The following is a 19,255-nucleotide window of genomic DNA, read 5'->3' on the forward strand; positions in this document are numbered from 1 at the left end:
TGACTATGGTGTTGTTAGTGAATGGTGTGGATGTGAGTGAAGATGAGTTGACATACGCTAAGAGGGCTATGATTGGCTGTAATTGATGTGTAAGCATAATTCTCGAACGTATACAAGTGCTTGCAATATGCTGGGCCGAGGCGGTGTGCAGAGTGCAGAAAATGAAAAAAAAATCGTTCACTTGGTTCGGGGTGGGTCTTGGCTTGGCGCTTAGCCTCTTTGGGATTGTTCCAGACCGCAGCGCTACAACTATTTGGCAACGTCGATGAACGTATAGTAATATCTGGAAAGGGTTCTGCCCATGATCGAAATATCATTCAATGTCGTCCCAACTATACAACACAAAACGGCTCGTGTCTTCAGACCGGCACCTTGTAGTCCTCCGCATTCATATGCTTCGGCCATACGCCATTTTTTCCAGGACTCAAAATGCCCTTCGGATCCAAGGCCTCCTTGATCTTCTCATTCAACTTCAACTGCGCATTATTGTTAAAGCTATAGGTCTTGGCGATCTGGTCCATGACCGCAAGGTGCGTTCGGTATTCTCCCCAACCTCGTTCAGCAGCGTCGTCAATAAGAGTTCGGATCAGCCAGTGTGCACGCCGTCTGCTGTCTGGATCTTTACGGTCGAAGACAATACAGACAATGTGGTGCATTTCTCGCATGCCAATGACGAAAGTTCCGATGAAATCGAACTTGGCTTCCTCACAGCGTTTGCGGGTGACTTCGTATTGAGCCACAGCATCGTCACCGGAGACCTTGGCGATGGGACTGAAGAAGAGGTGAGATCCGTTGGGTAGCCTATCAATATCCATTAGTGAAAACTGATATATCAGCACGGATTTATTCACTCACCAGTCCACCCATCTGAGCTCTGTTGTGCTGGGAATGCCTTGAAGTGTGTCGTGACGAGTCTGCAGGACGAGATTGTCCGGCTGGTCTTGTGGCTCGAAGTACTTGGCTCCCTCGATCGTGAGGAACGACTGCTTGATGACCTGCAACATCACTTGTCGCACAGGCTCTGGTCCATAGACTGCACCGTAGAAATTCCACCGCCCAAGATTGAGCTTTTTGGCGATATCATCCAGCTCTTCGTCTGTAAGCAGTTCGGGAGACTTTTTGTACGATGCACGATTGCCCATAACAGCAGCATCGAGCAAGATATGGCGCATGGTAGGGACATTCTGCAAGACCATGCCCACGCGGAGTGGCCGGATGATCTCGATGGCTTTGTGTAGATCGGAATCCTTGGGGAAGGTGATCATATATGATTGGTATCCGCCAGCTTGTACCTTGTCAGCCATGTTCTCGTGTCAAATAGTGTGTTACGTGGTACTCACGATTCACCATCAGCCAAATACCCATCTTGACGACGATTCCAAGCGACGATTGGGTGAAGATGCCATCGTTGTAGGGGCCAAAGCCATAATTGAACAAGCCAAATGTCTCGTTCCATGCCTGATCTTCTGGCCTAGCATTCGGGTCTGCCTTTGGATTTGGTAAGCCCCCCATGCCACTTCGCCACAGGGACCCGTCTGGCAGTACGACTTCCATTCCACAATGCATCATCCAGTGGTCGCCATATGGAGTGTAACCGACACCTCTCTCGATGGTATTGCCGATCACTGATCCACCGCCGAGATCTGGAGTATCGATCCAGAGCTTGTCTCGTAGGTTCCTTTCGACGAGGTAATTGTGAAGATCCATGAAGGTGACACCAGGCTCGACAACAGCGAAGGCTCCATCTTCGTTGACTTCGAGCACTTTTCGCATATTGCGACCCATGTCGAGACCGATGGATCCGGGAACTCGAGGTGCACTACCACCATAGCCTACGTTGCGGCCGATTGAACTACCGGCGGGCGTTAATGAAGCTCAGAGGACGGGTGATGATCTTTCACTTACAAAGGCCAGACTGGAATCACGAATTCATTGCACAGCTTCATGATTGCTTGCACATCGGCTACATTGCGTGGTGCTACCACAGCACTGCTGACAAAATATTCCTTCTCAGCAATATAGTACATCTACAAAATTCGTCAGTATTCATGCCACCAATGATCGGGGCCAAGACTGACGTCGTGTGCTTTGCTGGGCTCCATATAGTCTTCCTGTTGAAGTTCGGCATCGCTCGATACAACAGTAGCGTTGTCAGTGCCAACAATCTCTTGAACAGCACTCATAAAGTCGTTGAACTTCTCAAGTGTTGTGTTAGGTGGCAAGCGCAGAGGCCGAGCACCAGCATTGCCACCTTCTGGGGCGCGAAATGCAGCGGAGGCTGGTCCGATGCTGCCATCTTCGCCTTGTAGTTCATCGACTTGCTTCATTGTGACAGATTTGCTGGTGGAATTGAGACTGGGGTAGAGCTAGAGGGGACAGGTACCACTCAGAGGCATACGACGATTCTTATATGTTCACCATTGTACGCGGCAGTACTGCTCCGTCCTCCAGTGGTTCGGCACTTAGATCTCTGAATACTCTGGGCGCACCAGCTTGATCGTCGTGAGGGGTCCTGCCGAAAGTGGGAAGCGTGTCGTCGGAAAATTCCCCACACGTAGAATGGCTGTTACACAGTCACCTGATGTTCTGTAGGAGGTATTGCCACACAGATTCGTGGCCAATGATATGGTTGTTATATCGAAAATCAAGCGTCAGCATATCGAGCCCAGCGAAGGAGGGTGCCTTCTCACGTGGCCAGCTGCATGCTTCCAAATAGATCAACCAGCTTGTGTACTTGGCTCATATCCGACTCGTCGTACCGACTGAGCAGCTGGCTGATCAAGCTCTTGCCAGCGAATCCGTTGGTTTGATCGTAGGATTGCGCGTGCATGCTCTCCGAGCTGTTCAGAATCAAGTCTGCCAGACACCAGAATTCTGGGGCGTGCCTGGCGAAACCAAGTCTCTTCCAACAGTCAGCAGCACGAGTTGGTGTCCTCTCTTCAAGACCAGGCGGATCACTTCTCTCCAACCAGATCCTTCTCCAAGCGTCGAGAGCTCGTCTCACAAGGGCAGTTTGACTTGTTGGTAGCGGGTGACAACGAGCATGGAAAAGCTGTACGTGCAGTGCTGCAGAAAGGTCAATTAGATCGTGCATGCAGGTGACTCAGCGGCTCTTTCGAGCAACAAGACTGCTGGCAAGGGAGATTCTGGACGAACTTACGATGAACGAGAATGAAGAGGTTCAACGAGCTCATTGAGCGAAGTAGAACCTCATCTGCATCTGATAGACTGTCCGCCCACAGCATCGAAAGAACTTGATGTACCAGCGGCTGTCGTTGACCGAGCTCAGAGAGCGCATATGACTGAATGGCATCAGACCAGGCTGACACATTATCCGCTTGGAAGCAAAGTTCTGGGCAGGACAACGAGAATCGAGCTTCGCCTGGAGCCATGCGTGGTGGAGTGTTGTTGAAGATGACGTATGCTGTGTCGAGGAGCACAACCTACAAGCATATAATAACGTGTAAGCATTTGCTGAAGGCCCATTGAGAGATGCGAAAACTCCCTTCCTGCTGCACTTACGTATGTCAATGTGCGTATCAGCTCCTCTCTGAGAGCAAACTCTTTCCATGCCTGAACTCTCGATGGGCCTTGAATGTAGCGCGAGAGGTCCCCATGGGAGATGTCTTCATTGCAGACGCTTCTAAAGATGCCGATGATGTCCGTATAGCGAGAACGTCTGGCTCTTCGTTTCGCTGCCTCGGCGCCTTCCCAGGTCTGTAGCAAGATCACACAATATGCTGCTCTCAGCGCGTCTAGGCGTTCTTGAAGCTTTGCGAAATTATGCGCGCTGCTGTCCGTTTGCAGTGGATCGTCTGTCAGTTCAGGTGCTGAGAATACCCATTCTTCAACCGCATCGAGCCAAAGCAAGGCAGATTCTCGATGACCTGTTACGGGGCTGAGGCATGCTCCGAGTAAGGCCATGACCGCGAGGAGCGTCGAAGGGGATTCGGCAATGGCGAAAGTTGGTTTGTGAATGATCGGACAATTCGGATGCCACAATGCCCAATATGCGGCCAGGTGGAATTGCAGCTGGGAAGGTGTAAAGAAATCATAGCAGGCAGTTTTGAGAGATTCGGGCCAACCTAAATCAGAACCTGTTCTCCGAGCAAGCAGCTCGCTACTGCGTTCGATGGCCGCGACAATGTGATGAGACTTTTCGGCCACTGTTGCGTCAAGCTGCGAGTCGACATACTGGTAACCCAGACAATCGATAAACATAGCACGCTGTTCTAGACTTCCGCAATCAAACGAGCTCGCAAGACCTTTCGTATCGGTGAAATTCGACAAGAACTCGAGGCGGCGCACGTTGGGCTCCAAAGTCCAGTCACCACGATTAGTGGTACCATTCGGCAGCGGTAAGTCGTCAGTCGCATCGTACGTGTACGTCTGCGATTCGGGGCTAGGATCCGAGAAGGGTTCGATTGGAGGCCAGTCATGTGGATTAGGCGTTGTGTTATCGTTGGGCATCGAGACCGACACGGCGTCTTCAGCTCCGAGCTCACGTTCATTTGCTTCATCGTGCGTACGCTGCAGCCATTGTTCGACATCAGACCGACTACTCGTTGCAGCTTTTTGATTAGTACTTATACGATCGGTGTAAACGCATGTCTGCTTCCGGTGCGCGCACGGAAGACACGGTTGAGTGCCATTGCAGCCTTTCTTCTGACGTATACAGGAATCACAAGACTTCCTCTTGCGGCCCCGTTGCTGAACTGCGATCAGGCTGGACGCGGTTTTGGTGTTGGGTTTCGCCTTGCAGGTCTTGAGGTGGCGAACAAGAACATCGCGGCGTGCGAAGGCTTGACTGCAAAACGGGCAGGAGAAAGGCCTGTCATCAGAATCTGCCCGGATGGGTTGGAAGTCAGCGATCTGCCCCACCCGAGCAGGCAGTCGATAGTACCTACGCACGCTCAAGTTATGCCTCTGCAAGTGCTCCAGCTTGCCATACGTCGCAGGGCAAGACTGGCACTGGAAGCTTGCGCTTGCCGCCTCCATTGCACAATGTGTTCGTCGGCAATTGTCGAGTGTATCAGAACTTCGGGAATTCCCCACCGGCTTGTATACTGACTGCGGGTCGTCGAGCTGAGGGTCTTCACTAGAGCAGGTTGTCAGCTTCCCCACTTGCATCTCCGCGTGGCGCAAAAGTGTAAAGTGGTACCTGCACATTTCCTGCTTGGCGTTCTGGACCTCATTGAAGTGGTGTTCGTTCAGTCGTCAAATTCCTGCCTCAGCTATTGAGTAGTTATTCTGCTTCGGTGTGGAAAGGAAAAGTCTAGGAAAAGTCAATGCGCCAGACCGACCATGCCATTCTTAAATCAAGGCAATCGCTTCAAGAGTGCGAAGTAGCTCCTTCACGTGCGTAATGCTGATTAAGAATGGTATTTGCCGTTGTCTAGCTACAAAGCATAGCTTGACCTTCATATCGCTTCATAAATTAATTCTCGCTGCCATCATTAGCTATCGGGGCGGTAATGGTGGCGGCGCAGGCAATGCCCTTGGTGGCAGTCGCGGTTCTTTTAGCAGAACGAGAGTCTGATTGTCGAATGCCGGTACCGACTTCCTTCGGATCTCAAGATATGGATATCGATCAATACCGTACTGATCTCACATCAGCTATCTGCTATCAAGAAATTTCGGGAAACAGGCTTACCGAGACCAAAGTCGCATGAGGCTGATTTATGCGATACCCATGCCACGTCAAGCTTTGCCAGGTGGGCTCAAAACCGCACAGTGGACCAAGTGAGCTTTCGAGATCGGCAATCGTCATATCGCCTGTTGCCAGTAATCGATGGTTGTAACCGTACTCGTTTTCAACGATAATGCTGAATTCCGGAAAGATATGCACTCCTGGTATGCTTTCGGCAGACATTGATGAACAAGACGACGTTGATCTTGCCGATGCCATGGAACATGATCGTGCGCCCAGCCAGTCAGACAAGGACCCAGTCGTGCCAGTATGTTGTGAGGTAGATGAGAAGCGGGACTCTGGACTCGGTATGCTGCCAGAAGGGAGCGACTTAACAGCTCGAATGATGTCGTTCGTGATTGTTGCGAGCGTGAATTCGACGTCGCCGTCCATCCGTTCCAGTTCGAAGTTGATCTCGCGAATCGCGAACGCGACATCCAATGGAATTTCAAGTGTGACCTCGACCGACATTGTGTTAGTGTTTAGCATTTTCGAGCAGGTTGTATACCACTATGCTTGATCTTATATTGTCAGTGAAGCCGTTGCGTGTTTTGAGCTAGTCGTTGAGTCGGTATGGTGACCCTGTAACGGCCTTCCAAGCAGCTAGAGCTGAGGGATTTAGACTACCAGACTACATGCGCATCTGGCCTGTGATGGCACTAAGTGGTATCGTGAAGTTTCGGTCTCTGTACTTGCTCAAATCCTTGCGTCCGATGACCTTTTCAGCCTGCTCGAGCGAAGGAGCGCCTGCGTGATTCGTCATCTTCTTGAGCGTAACGGCAACATCGTTCTTGAGTTACGAGCGGCTGCATCGTGTCTACGGCCGTCGTGCGAGACATGAATGATGTTGAGGGTGTGGTTATGTCGCGTCGTGGACGCGGTGCGAGAGATTTGTTTCCGCCACAATTCGTCCCAGCACTTTCGCTGCTCAATGTCACCTGATGGCCATTCGGGGGACGAGACAGAAGTGCAAGCAAACGGAGGCACGAGCAGTGTCAAACCAAGACCTGCAATGTGTCATCTGCATACACAGATTTAAGGAATGTAAGCTCAAGAACCTTTCGGGGCTCTCCTGCCAATAAGCTGCCCTAAACCCACTGCCAAAAGGGTCGCAAATTGCCAGAGAGCGTGATATAGCCTGTTGTCCGATCCCCGAATGCAGGTGACAGATTGTATATACGTCCTTCACAGCCTCGCCTTCCCTTGCTCTTCCCTCGCTTGCTTCTCATACTTCTGCACATCGAGCCAAGCCATCTCGCCCATCGGCTTCGCCTGCACGCCATATTCCAGCGCGTTCGGACTACTCGCCTGCCGTACAGCATATCTCGCTGCAATACCCTGGCAAATAATCGCGCCACGATACAGACCAAACGCATCGCCCCAGGTGAGTTCCTTCTCCGAGTACTCCCAGTCTACGACTTCATGATACCATTGCAACACCTCTTTCCTGGTCGGCAGGCCGGGGGTGTTGCCATCTTTGAACCTGTCATTTGCACGGCCTATGGACTTGGCGAGAGGGCTATCGGCAGACACCCAGGGAGATGTGAGATTGACAATGTCGGACAAGGGATGGCCAATGGTGGCCATTTCCCAATCCAAGATGCCAATGACGTATGGCTCTGTTGGGTGGAAGACCATGTTGTCGATCTTGTAGTCTCCGTGTACGAACGTTCCGCGATCTTTGGGCTGCGTGGCCGGGTTCGCGAAGAACTTCACCATATCATCGTAGTGTGGAATAGCGCCAACAGGCTCTCCTGTCTCAACATCTTTCGTTTGAGCTTGGGCTACACTCAAAGTCGCAAACGTCTTCAGCTGTCGGTTGTAGAAGTTGTTCGGACGTCCAAAATTCTCCATGTTCACACTCTTGGGCGATACACTGTGGAATTTGGCCAGAGTCGTGACCGCGCTCTTCCACATTGCTCGTCTGTGCTCCGCTGAGACATCTGGGATCAAGGGATCCGCGAAGATACGACCATTCAGGAAGCCCATGATATAGAACGCAGTGCCCACCACGCTGTCGTCCTCACAGAGGCATATCGCTTTCGGTACAGGCACAGCTGTATCTTGCAACGCTGCTATTATCCGGTATTCTCGGTCGACCTGGTGGGCGGTTTTGGAGAGGAGCTTTCCCGGAGGCTTCTTTCGCATGACATATTTGGCGCCCGTGGAGTCGGTGAGGAGGTACGTTGGGTTCGATTGGCCATATCCGAACTGTCACAAGTGTGTCTTAGCGTTGGGTTTCTCGAGCATGTACTGGACTTGGCTGGAGGCTGAGCGTACCTGCTTCACATCTATGGGTGTCTTGATCTCGGGCGCATTCTGATCGATGTATTTGGACAGATTGTCGAGGTTTATGGGTTGTCTGATGGGGCCTGCCATGGTGGTGGCAGTCTGGTAGGCAGGACTACATGCTGAACCGTCGCCCAGGAACACTGGACGTCTTCTATGGCGCCTTGGGGAAGCTGCATTGCCTTGGACCGAGGCTTTCGACCCGCATTGACTCGACTTACGGAAGTGGGTCTGCTTAGTCACCGACGGCAATCTGACACGTGAGGGCAATTGGAACCGGCAAACAAATAGACTTGTTTCGAATCTAGGTGAATAGAAGCGAAACAGCCGGAGCATGCTCTGCCTTCATCTTCCAGGCTATCAGCACTATGCCTGAAAACTCCTCACCATAGTCCCCAATGCACCGCAGCATCATGAATCTACGCCTCTGCACTAATTCTACTCCCCTTCCTTCGCCGCAGCTTGCATTGCTTTCGTCGATTCGAGATAGACTTTGCTGTCGAAGAATTCCTGAACTTTGACAAACTTCTCGCCTGTCTCGTTGAACTTGAAAAGCATCACCACTTCAAGCCGGACAGGGTGGTCTTGAGGGGTCAGAATGTTGAAAAAGCCATGAAGCACACTTTGCAGACTTTCTGGGTCATGTATGATCGATTCTGCTTCAATCTGGCGTAATATCGAGTCAGAATGTAGGCTTTCTCGTAACAACATTGCAGGACACTAAAGCAAGCAACGTTTTGTGTCTCTTGTGATTGTCAAGCACCCGCCATTCACTGTGCCAGAGCTGATACGGACGTGGTGATGCATGAGGGGGACCAGAGGACAAAACTGCAGCACGTACCTTGAAATCTTTGAAACTCGGAGCGAGGAAATTGATGAAAAGGTCCTTGAATTGCTCTCCATTCAATGATTCCCGACCCATCGACAGAGGGCGTGCCTCAAAGGTGAAGTCTTCGGCCTGTGTGGCTTTTGTAGCCTCGTAATCCCACTCGTTGTATGCGTGCACCAGTGCTTGCACAGTCTTCTTCATGTTCGCTAGTGTCTCAGACAATTGGATGGTAGACATCGTGAAGGACTTTTGAATCACCTTGGATAATGGTTTGAGTAAGTTAGGGTTAATCGATCGCGGTAATTCTCTGGAGCAAAGCCGCTATGGCAAAGTCTGTACAACAGCTTCATTGCTGATTATATATCCTTCTGTGCTGTATCATGAATAGGTGGTCAACGACGCCAGTCCAAACTCCTCGACTCGGATTGATTACGATCTCGAGAGGAGTTAGGGATGTGTCTCCGCCATGTGTAAGACTGTGTTACCCGGAGTCTTCGGACCACGCACCACTCTTACACCCGGTGGGATTCGTCCCAGGTTCTTCGTATTCTGAGAGCTTGAGTAGCTTGTACCTGAGCTTCTTCGTGGCATGGCCCTGGCATCACCGCTGTGATCGACCAGCACCAAAGCATAGCGTAGTATCTTTGCACTGGCCTGTCACATAAGTCCAGAAGTACCTTGCACAAGCGAAAACGGCACACAGCTGGCCGTTCGAAAAGCCGTTCCTGCAGCGGTGCCTGCTGAGCAATGACATGGTGGCCTGCCGTAGATAGGTGTTTCGGGCCAACGAGTAGATCCGAGTTACGATTCACGATGGATGCGAGGTCTCATCTGCCATACCAGTGGTTGGCGAGAGCTCTCCAGAGCACGGCATGGAGATGACAGAGCATGGAGATAGGACGGGTTTCTGTGAAGTCCGGATAGTTTGGATGAGGCTAGCTAGGAGGTAGCTAACGTGTTTGATAAGCGAGTGAGCCAGATAGGCATGTGAGCCAAGCCAAAATCGATCGATTTTCGGACGTGCGGCACGACAACGCAAGCAGGTAAGATTTCTAGAGAAGTACTTTAGGAAGCAAATTAGGTACGCATAAGCAGAATCCGAAGTTGAAAGTTTCCCCTGCCTTCTGGTACTTCGTCTACGATAACTTTTAATAGTCCCACTACTTTTAAAGTAGCGATTTCCTATCCTATATATCATAGCGCCTCTAAACTTCGAAATATCATAGAGCCTCTAGAGCAGAAGGTATCTACGTATTCGCAAGTCGATAGCGCCTAGAGGTGTCGAGATTTGCATTTTCGCAGAATCTCAAATCACGTGGTATTTCGGCTGGCTCACATGCCTATCTGGCTCACTCGCTTATCAAACACGTTAGCGGGCTGTTCCGCACACTTTCACGTGACGCGTCACGAACTTCGACTTTCTGGCGCAGCACTTTTGCGACAAGTACAACCACGACAGTCGTTCTACGAACCGCCCACCATGCCTCAAGCACAGCCAGAACTGAAAAAGGTGAGACTCACGCCGCGATATCGGGAAATGTTGGACAACATCCGGCTTGCAAATGTCGACGATGAATTCGGGTTTCCGAGATGCGCGCAAGTGATAATAGCTAATGAGTGCAACAGTACCTTGACAAGCGCGTCGAAGTGCAGCTGAATGGCTCGCGAAAGGTCATGGGAACACTACGAGGCTACGATGTGAGTTTATGAGCGAGGGCGATCTGGAGTTCAGTCGAGACTAATTGGGACACGCAGGTCTTCCTGAACATCGTCCTCGACGAAGCTACCGAAAGCAAAGCAAACGGCGACAAGGTCCGACTCGGCATGTGTGTTATCCGCGGCAACTCCGTGGTCATGATGGAAGCGCTCGACAGAATAGGAGGAGACGACCGTGGACACAGAGGGTGAAGAGGAGTTGGGTATGATTGACTAGAAAAGCAAAAGCGCGAACTACGCTGCAGCCTCGCGGACGAGTGCGTTGAACGCGTCGACATATGGCCACAACAAGCGCATTGGACAGCCTGATTGCCAGGCGAGGATTGGATTGAATGGGCGGAGGCGTTACGGCGCCAGATAGGACTTTGAATGCCAGGGTAAGCCGCCCACAATGCTACTACAATTTGAAATGTTATTCACACCAATATTCCACAGAACGAGGACCTGCAATGCGGTGCAGGGCTTCCAGGTAGACTCCGAGCTGGAAAGCTCCAGTGTTGTTCCAGCCTTCCAAGCAGGATCGGAAGAAGCATTCGATCTCCTCCTCACGCGCGGTGGGTGCTCGCGGCGTTCCTGTTCCTTCCTGCCAGAAAGAGCAGCCCACACTCCGTGCAAGATCCGGCCGTGTCGATGCCCACTCAAGAAAAGGCGAATCCGGCTAAAGCACTATCCAAGCCGCCAACAATAAAACTATCACCTTGCCCAACAATCCGCCACTTCTAGTTCCAGAGGCCGCATTTCGATTTTGCTGTTTGTTCACCCCATCATCGCCGCAATTGCTGCCATTCGTGTTTGAGATATCAGAGCAAGCTGTTTCACGCTGATTAGCAAGCTGCCCAACCGTGCAAGACAAGCAACATACTTGAGGCCATGTCCGTGCTTGCACTCCCAGAACTTGAGCTTCCTGGCGATGTCAAATACATCGTGGAATATGGTACCGACATCTTTGTCTTTCGTGTATGTGATCTGACTCCTTGCAAAGCGGTCGAGCTGGCGTGAAGGGATAGAGTGGTAGTTCTAACGTCTCGGCGAACAGTAGCGTCTGTCAAAAGTAAAAGAACGGAACCAAAAGGCAGCAAAACGATCACGAGAGAAATCAATACAAGAAGGAATGAACAAAAGAATGGGCAGCCTCTGTACAAGGAGTCTCTACAGAAATTCGTCACAGATGTATGTATGGGCACGACTTCTGCTACAATCTATTTCCAGTCTGGGTAGCATCCTCTATTCGAGTCAGGCTGCCATGGTTCATTGGAGCGGAGGGCACTCCGATGGAAACGCGTTCGGGTTCTCTGAAATGATCTTCATGAATGCCATTGTTAAAGTGCGTAGAGCGTGCCCGCTTGCAAGCATTGTGAGAGGGTAGCGAACGTCATGTAATGTAAAGGAGTTTTGGTTTTCGTGGTCAGCCGGGTCGGGGAGAGTTTTGTGGTTCTTCCGCGTGTGGCGTCGCTTGTCGTTGCTTGCGTGAACGGCGGACCCTTGCGATTGAAACCGTGGCTTGGTTGTATGAGGTGTTGGGGTCGATTGGTGGTTCATGTGGGTGAGAAGTGACGACCGTTGTGCAAGAGATGGAATGCGCACAGTGCGTTTTGAGTGGTGTTGAAGACGATATTCAGTTGCGAAAGGCAAGGCCACCAAGTTGACGTATGATGCGATCTATGAGTTCCCCTACGACACTCGAAACAATTCTGCAGCTCGACACCAGAGTGCTCATTTGATAACTAGATGTAACTCAGGACAAGTCGTGCAAATGAGCCATTTTCCTGGGCGAGCTCGACCAAACACCGCACCTTTGAATCGCCAGACATAACCGACAACATCCAAGCCAGGAGACGTCTGCCTCGCTTCTCCAGTTCCACTATACCACAAACTTCCAGTCAATTTGTGCCAGGCAGAGGAGAACGGGTAATTTTGTCGAATTCGATGCTCCGATCAAACTTCAACACAGCTTCCTCATCCTCTTCCAGTACCGCCTTATCTCTCCCTCCGACCGGGACCCAAACCCGCTGTCGTTCACATTTCCGATGCTTCTCGAAAAGATCCAGGATATCTCCCAGTGTCGCGTCTTCCCCGAGTCGGTCTGTGTCATGGATCTTGACGGGCGACCTCAGGAAACTGGCAGCTCTGAGATGGAAGCCACCCTTGCCTATGCGCACACGCGTCCACGATGGCTGTGGCTCAGGAGTCTCATCTGCGAGCTCACGGTCATATTCAAAGATGCTCCATACTTCAAGACGGTTGCCAATCTTGAAATAGGGATGTCTGTGGCGTATTCCGACTTGGAGCAGTGCGTGTTCCAGTGCAGTGTCCTTGCCTATATTGGAATTGAGCTCGTAAACCTCGGAGTCGAGAAGCTCGCGTGATAACGGGATCTGGTCGCCTGGGATATTCTGCGACTCGAGATGCATGATGCTCTTCAGTTTCTTTGATCGAGCGATTGTGGCGTTGAAGTGCTGGTCGACGTGCTGCATGACAAAGCGGTCTTCCAAAGGCAAGTTGACGAGAATCATCTCGAGTAGTTCGGTAATCCCAAAGACACGTGGTGCAGCGATAGCTGGGGCCGGCACGATTGTGGTAGGCTGAATCGGGAGCTCGAGCTGCTGGTTTGTTAGATTCTGTATGTGCGACCGCTGGCAGCAAAGACTTACATTGGGCGACACCTCTTTTTCGCCTCCTTCAACTGCCATGCCTTCTTCTTGCGGTCGCATTGTTGCGACTCGAGCTGTTGTCGTTATCGAAGTTTGAGAAGTTCTGCGAATTATTGCTCAGCGAGCGAGTAGTTGCTTGATGAAGGTGAGATTAGTGGTGAGACTAGTAGACTGTACTAGCGTGAGCACCGGGCACAATATTCACGTTCTATTCACCTTCAGCGACACGTATGCTTGGCGTATCACTCCATCGCGTCCCACTCCATTCACTAACGCTACAACTGAAATTGAGAAGACCAATCGGCCGTGATGAAAAAGAACATTCCATTCCTCAATGCAGCTATCCAATCTTTGGCGCCCGAACGGAGCGACAGTTCAGAAGCAGAGTAGCCATGGTCCATCACATCGAGCGCACCGCTGTGGAGAGAAGGTTATTGCACTTTCGAATGGCCTCTTCAGCTGAATCTCCCCAGGCTCAGGTGTGCATAGAAGAGATGCCTCTCACCTTCAAGGGAATTGGTGACCTCCGTGATGTTGAGCTCATGTCGAGAACCAAAAGATGTTGTTCTTCCACGAGTGACCTTGACTTATCGTTCCACTACAGAATGCCAGGTCACCTGCCAAGGGCCATTGCATACGTGCCTGACTTCTCCAGGTCTGTAGCATCAGGCGTGCCGTTGCCAAACTCCATAGGCCAAGCATAGCAGCCCTACCATCACAAGTGAAGGCCACTCGCACACCAATTTCGCCGAATTGATCAGAGATGGCGCTGGCCTTGCTTCGTCCGCATGCATTTGCTCATTGCTCTTGCTTGTCGCAGGGTGCCACTCGCCCGGTCGCTTCCGACACTGCACCTTTCCGTTGCGTTCGCGTTTTTGAAAGCTCTCCAAGATATCGCCCAGTGTGGCATTCTCTCCCAGTTTGATATCCTGAACGACGTACCCACATCTGTGCTCTAGCAAAGCTGCAGTAGTGCAACCCCTCCTTCCTGCCCGCATTCGTTTCCAAGATGCTGTTGAACTTATGATATCTCCTTCAGATCCCATGCGCATGAAAATGTGTCTCACTGACAGCTCTTGCGGAAAACAGAGTAGACCTGCACCAAAGTGTTGATGCCCCATACCTAGAAGGGCGGTCCTGAGAGCCCCTCTTCTCTCCAGGATTCTTTCCAGTTCGTCGCAGGGAGAAGACCATCGATAAATGCAACGTTCGATATGTCCATCAGAGATATCTTGCAACTCGAGGTGCATGATAGTCCTTAGTGCCTTCGAGCCGGCGATCGTGCTGTTGAAGTGCTTATCGACGCGCTGCAGGACAAACAGATCCTCAAAGGGCAGGTTGATTAGCACGTTCTCGAGCAGCTCCGTAATTCCGAAGACTCGTGGTGCAGCAATTGATGGCATCGATTCCGCCATCGGAGCAGCTGGCCGTGACGACTCGAGCTGCCACTCTGTCAGGTTGTGTGAAGGTGCAAACGCTCAAAGAAAGGACTCACCGCGAGCGCCGCTTCCTGCTGGCCGTCGTCGGCTGGCATGGCGATCTTTGGTGACGGTGTGTTGAAATCCGGTGTTGATGAATCTGTGCGAAGCTCGGCGAGCTTTCCAAGTTGTCTTGGGAATGGAGCAAACATCTGCTCTCCAGAAGCACGACTAGCTGCATTAGCGCGAGCTGCACCCTTGTTACTCACTTTCAGTTCACTGAGCTCCGTTCACTAATTTTGCAAACCAAGTTTCCGCTGTGAGATAGGAGCCTTGTGATCGAAACATATTCCATTCCTCAATGTAGCTATCCAATCGATCATCGACACAGAATGCCTAAGTCTTCAAGGTCCAGATGCCAAACAAATTCTTAACTTCAAGCGCTTGAACGCGACACAACAGTTTCAAATTTGCAACAGAGCAAGGTAGAAAAGAATCCAACGCCGAGGTATTCCAAATCATATTCAACCAAGGACTCCAGTAGCGCCACCCATACCGTCATAGTCATTATGTACACCACTCGTGTACAGCGCTTTGCATGCTTCGCAGGGTCAAAGTGCGATCAGTGTGTGCCGTTTGCATAACCATTGGTATAACCATTGGCGTAGCCGTTGGTGTGGCCATTTGTATACCCGTTGGCGTGGCTCTTGACTCCATTTGTGAACCCGTGTCCGTTTGTGTAGCCATCGACTCCATTAACGGTCCCGTGTCCGTTCGTATACCCGTTCTTAAGGCCGTTTATGCCATTGATGACAGCATGGCCGTTCGCGTGGCCATTGACTCCATTGGTAATAGTGTGTCCGTTGGTATGCCCGTTCGTCATCGGCAATCGACCGAACTCATCCCTCACAGCATTTCCAAATCTGCGAATCGCCTCGTCGATCTTATCGAACTGCGCAGCAGCATATGTGGCGCGGAAGAACATGGTATCTCGTCTGGCAATCTTGTCGGCGCAGAACCACCCGCCCTTCATCAGCAATGTGCCGTGTCGGACACATGCCAAGAAGATGTCATGTTCGATCTCCTCAAGCGTCTTGGTGCCGTTGATGTAGGCAGGGTGTTTCTTGTAGTCGACCTGTAGCCAATGGAACATGCCAGCAGTAGGTGGTGACCACGAGACGAGGTCTTTGGGAAGGTAGTGCTCGCAAGCTTCCATCATGACATTTCGTCGTTTCGTGTATTCGAGGCGGATGTGCATAAGCCAGTCGAGGTAGCCCTGGTGTCCCCACGTCTCATCGAGGAGCTTGAAGAGGACGATCTGACTGAAGCCAGAAGGCCCTTGTGTGCAAACGTCTGCGTGTGTGCGGAAGCGATTGCAGATCTGTTCGGATGCTGTGATCCAGCCGGTTCGTGAACCCGGTGCGATCACTTTGCTGAAAGAGTCGGCGCGCATAACACGGCCATCAACGTCTATCGAAAGGAACGACGGTACGATCGAAGTCAAAAATTCTGCGTATGATGATGGTGGCGGTACCGGTGATGAATCTTGGCCGGTATAAGGCTGCATTTGTAGGAAGTAGTATGGTTCATCCTCGAAGATGTAAAGATCGTGTTTCTGGCAAACGGCGTAGATCTGTCGTCTTCGCTCAATAGATTGTGTCGAGCCAGTAGGGTTTTGTCCAGTCGGTACTGTGTACATGAGGAACGGCTTGGGGCCTCCACGTTTGACTGAGTCCCAATTTGAGAGCATTTCGTCGAGTGACGAAGGAAGCATTCCACCTGCATCCATGGCTACTGCGGCGCATCGTACACCCATTGGGATGGCAGTCTCTATTGCTGCAGGGAAGGAATATTGCTCGGTGATGATGAAATCGCCAGGTCTGCAAAACATCCTCAATGTCATGTCCCAAGCTGCAGTAGATCCAACAGTCATGGTACAACTCCAGTCCTGGTAAGGAGGATTGTGCACAATTTCAGTATGCTCGACGAGCCATCTCAGAAGTTGAGGTGCTCCATGGCCATGGCCGTAGTTCAACGCGGTCGCCAGATCGAATCCCGACTTTCCCTCTGCCATGTCGTGCATTCCCATCGAGATGATCTCGGTCTCTGCGTGCCCATTTTGTTCTTGCCCCAAATAGGACGGTCGTGGGATTTTGACGTCGAGTTCTTGGAATGGAAAGTATTCGGACGAAGGCAGACCACCGCCAAGAGATATTAATCCAGGTGTATCAAGAAACGCAGCGGCTTCTTTCAATGAACTGCCGCCTCTAGTCGTCGTCTCACGAGTCAGTCGATCTGATAACAATTAGCGATCACGCTTGTATACATGCAGCAGCTCGAATGAGAGACACTACTCACGATCCCACCTTTTGGCGAGGCTCTTGTGCAAGTGGCTTGTTCGACCCTGGACGAAGGAATCAGCTGGGCACTCTCCACAAGGCTGCGCGGCGTCGTTATCAGATCCGTACCTTGAACCGACTCAGGTCGGCAGAGGCAGCGACCCCGGCCTTGAGGGTGCCGGACGCGGCACGCCGCTTTGCAACTTTTTCTATCGTCAGGCGATCGGGTATGGGTATGGCAGTAGCGTCGGTGTCCGCATAGGCCTCCACGCGGAGAGAGTCAATGGCAGCGGGTGGCGCCATGGCAGCGATCGGTCCGCGGCGTGCTGCTGTTGTCTAATCGTGTGGACGGGAGCGACAGTGTTGCGTGGGATGTTGAAGCGCGTGGAGGATATGTTACGAACGGAAATGGGGAAGTAGTGGGTGGGCGGGCGTCTGAATAGGCAGCTGGTGGGCTTGACCGCCCCTCTCGGCCTATCACACCTTGATGGAAATGGCCCGAATAGGTGGAATGCCACGCTTTCCCCCACGAGTACCGGCGGGACGGACTGGGACGATGTACAAGTGTGGGATGAGAAGGCTGACGAAGGTTATTGTTGCATCTGATAAGTTTATAGGAAGCTTGGGGTGCGCAGGATGTGTGTTTTCTCTGTTTCCCGTGAATGAAAGGCGAATGAGAGCGGTGAGATGCTGGTGAATGCAGTCACACGAGCTCTTGACATGGCACGATAGGGCGCTGCGATGTGGTAATGGGAACTGCGAAATTGCGGTTCCAACCGGCAAAACGCTGCCACGGGCAAAATCCGTTCGTCCTGAGCGGCCGCCGTCGCCTGCATGCACCCCCCAGACAACTCTAGATGACGATAGGCACAAGCTGCCACGAAATGCCCATAAAGTTCCTGGGCGCACAGCTCGAATTCACTCACCAGCGCTCCGACTGTTGTCGTCCGGGGGCGAAACCGAGGTCCGTCGTTCCATTCCCTCACAACTCCTCGCGTCGGGGGCCCGGGAGCGTCGCCAGCAGCAGCAACACATGAAAGATTGGCAATGAGCGGTGACAAACGTTCCAGTCGGCTGGTGGGCCTCACCGACAGCGCATCTACACCATGATCCGTATTCGCCCATGAAGCTTTGGAGCTTGGAGCTCTCCACTGGCCAGCGCAGCGCGTTTCTTGGTGCCGGACGTATTGCCGAAGAGGCAAACCTTGTGGACTTCAAACATATGCCCATCTGACGATGATGAGAAGCTCGAGAAGGGATGTGGGAGTACAGGGCGCAGAGGAGGTGAGGTCGACTTGATGGGGCCTTTCCTGCTGTGTGACAACGCAGGAGCGGTACGGCTTCCTGCACCATGCAGTTCGCATATGGGGGAACGTTCCGACCTGTCCGCCTTGCTTCCTGCCACAAGCGAAATACCAGTCTCGCGGACGCCGCCCTTTCGGATGCGACAGACCGATTCCACCTGGATGAGGATCAATGCCAGGACAATCTCACCGTTGTCGGGCCCGCGAGATGGAGGTTTCGCTCGGGATTGGGGACCATTGGCCGGAGTCGCACCTTGCATCAGACGGAGCTCTTCTCACGCGACACGCCTCGCTGACTGATTCATGCCGCTCGGGCCTACGTCTGACCGCAGACACTCGTTGCCTCGTATAGATCTCGTTGCTGTGAGCCATCGACCGGTGTCGAGCAAGTGGCGTCACGCAAGCTCCAGCTTGTGTCATTGCATGTGAAGGAAGGCTGGTATTCACACCACCGGGCGCGAAATTTGCATTTTCCCTCCGAGGTAGGAGATACAGAGTGGAGCTGTCGCTCTTCTTCACAGACTACTTCTGCAGCGAGAGATGCTACTGCATGCAATACTGCATAATTGATTGACATGTCCGGAGCGGCAAAGCAGGTAAGCGAGCGACTTCAGCATCGAGGCGAGCCAGCCGATGCACATCCTGACAAGGTAATTCAACAGAGCTACAGCCGAGGAGGCAATATATATGTGATTCGGGTCCAGAGCAGTCTCAACACGAGATGCAGCAACCACAAGTAGCTGGCCCTAACAGGCCTTGAAGGCAATCTACATTGCAGAGCGCTGAAGCAGCCAGCCCTACTCTCCAACTGACAAACACAAAAGGCAACTCCGCACAAGGATCTATACTTGAGTACAAGTCCCATGCTCTCGTTACTCGCCGATCACATATCACACCAGACCGGAGTGTGCATCTCCGCTGTGAAAGCAGAAGGATCATTATCCAACACTTACCTCGAAATATATTACCACCCCGCGCTTCTCCACCTGAGCACAAGTCCGCACATCGATTATGTCCGAA

General features: G+C 51.9%; 9 protein-coding genes across 9 annotated transcripts; 1 reads left to right on the top strand and 8 right to left on the bottom strand.

Annotated features, from left to right (window-relative positions):
• Window positions 1–359: 359 nt before the first annotated feature.
• On the bottom strand, window positions 360–2,327 carry RHO25_006496 (uncharacterized protein; the record flags this gene model as incomplete). The annotated part of the gene is made up of 5 exons (XM_023597319.2): window positions 360–801; window positions 856–1,292; window positions 1,348–1,852; window positions 1,906–2,027; window positions 2,079–2,327. The coding sequence occupies 5 exons, from the start codon at window positions 2,325–2,327 to the stop codon at window positions 360–362; spliced, it is 1,755 nt and encodes a 584-aa protein (XP_023451734.1).
• Window positions 2,328–2,686: 359 nt separating this feature from the next.
• Window positions 2,687–4,470, bottom strand: RHO25_006497 (uncharacterized protein; the record flags this gene model as incomplete). Its single annotated transcript, XM_023597320.2, has 3 exons — window positions 2,687–3,066; window positions 3,161–3,443; window positions 3,523–4,470. 3 exons carry the CDS (start codon window positions 4,468–4,470, stop codon window positions 2,687–2,689), a joined length of 1,611 nt encoding a protein of 536 aa, XP_023451905.1.
• A 990-nt stretch (window positions 4,471–5,460) lies between these two features.
• On the bottom strand, window positions 5,461–6,178 carry RHO25_006498 (uncharacterized protein; the record flags this gene model as incomplete). Its single annotated transcript, XM_023597321.2, has 2 exons — window positions 5,461–5,601; window positions 5,654–6,178. The coding sequence occupies 2 exons, from the start codon at window positions 6,176–6,178 to the stop codon at window positions 5,461–5,463; spliced, it is 666 nt and encodes a 221-aa protein (XP_023451906.1).
• Window positions 6,179–6,874: 696 nt separating this feature from the next.
• RHO25_006499 (uncharacterized protein) lies at window positions 6,875–8,068 on the bottom strand (the record flags this gene model as incomplete). The annotated part of the gene is made up of 2 exons (XM_023597322.2): window positions 6,875–7,900; window positions 7,970–8,068. The coding sequence occupies 2 exons, from the start codon at window positions 8,066–8,068 to the stop codon at window positions 6,875–6,877; spliced, it is 1,125 nt and encodes a 374-aa protein (XP_023451907.1).
• A 348-nt stretch (window positions 8,069–8,416) lies between these two features.
• RHO25_006500 (uncharacterized protein) lies at window positions 8,417–9,044 on the bottom strand (the record flags this gene model as incomplete). The annotated part of the gene is made up of 2 exons (XM_023597323.1): window positions 8,417–8,644; window positions 8,820–9,044. 2 exons carry the CDS (start codon window positions 9,042–9,044, stop codon window positions 8,417–8,419), a joined length of 453 nt encoding a protein of 150 aa, XP_023451908.1.
• A 1,243-nt stretch (window positions 9,045–10,287) lies between these two features.
• SMG1 (Serine/threonine-protein kinase smg1) lies at window positions 10,288–10,715 on the top strand (the record flags this gene model as incomplete). The annotated part of the gene is made up of 3 exons (XM_065602794.1): window positions 10,288–10,317; window positions 10,434–10,505; window positions 10,563–10,715. 3 exons carry the CDS (start codon window positions 10,288–10,290, stop codon window positions 10,713–10,715), a joined length of 255 nt encoding a protein of 84 aa, XP_065458866.1.
• A 1,688-nt stretch (window positions 10,716–12,403) lies between these two features.
• Window positions 12,404–13,234, bottom strand: RHO25_006502 (uncharacterized protein; the record flags this gene model as incomplete). The annotated part of the gene is made up of 2 exons (XM_023597325.2): window positions 12,404–13,123; window positions 13,175–13,234. 2 exons carry the CDS (start codon window positions 13,232–13,234, stop codon window positions 12,404–12,406), a joined length of 780 nt encoding a protein of 259 aa, XP_023451910.1.
• A 605-nt stretch (window positions 13,235–13,839) lies between these two features.
• On the bottom strand, window positions 13,840–14,708 carry RHO25_006503 (uncharacterized protein; the record flags this gene model as incomplete). Its single annotated transcript, XM_065602795.1, has 3 exons — window positions 13,840–14,129; window positions 14,382–14,616; window positions 14,670–14,708. 3 exons carry the CDS (start codon window positions 14,706–14,708, stop codon window positions 13,840–13,842), a joined length of 564 nt encoding a protein of 187 aa, XP_065458867.1.
• Window positions 14,709–15,214: 506 nt separating this feature from the next.
• On the bottom strand, window positions 15,215–17,234 carry RHO25_006504 (uncharacterized protein; the record flags this gene model as incomplete). Its single annotated transcript, XM_023597326.2, has 3 exons — window positions 15,215–16,887; window positions 16,951–16,996; window positions 17,061–17,234. The coding sequence occupies 3 exons, from the start codon at window positions 17,232–17,234 to the stop codon at window positions 15,215–15,217; spliced, it is 1,893 nt and encodes a 630-aa protein (XP_023451911.1).
• Between the last annotated feature and the right edge of the window lie 2,021 nt (window positions 17,235–19,255).

The sequence above is a fragment of the Cercospora beticola genome, chromosome 4 (genome assembly GCF_033473495.1).
Source record: "Cercospora beticola chromosome 4, complete sequence".
In the NCBI taxonomy this organism is placed as follows: Eukaryota; Fungi; Ascomycota; class Dothideomycetes; order Mycosphaerellales; family Mycosphaerellaceae; genus Cercospora; species Cercospora beticola.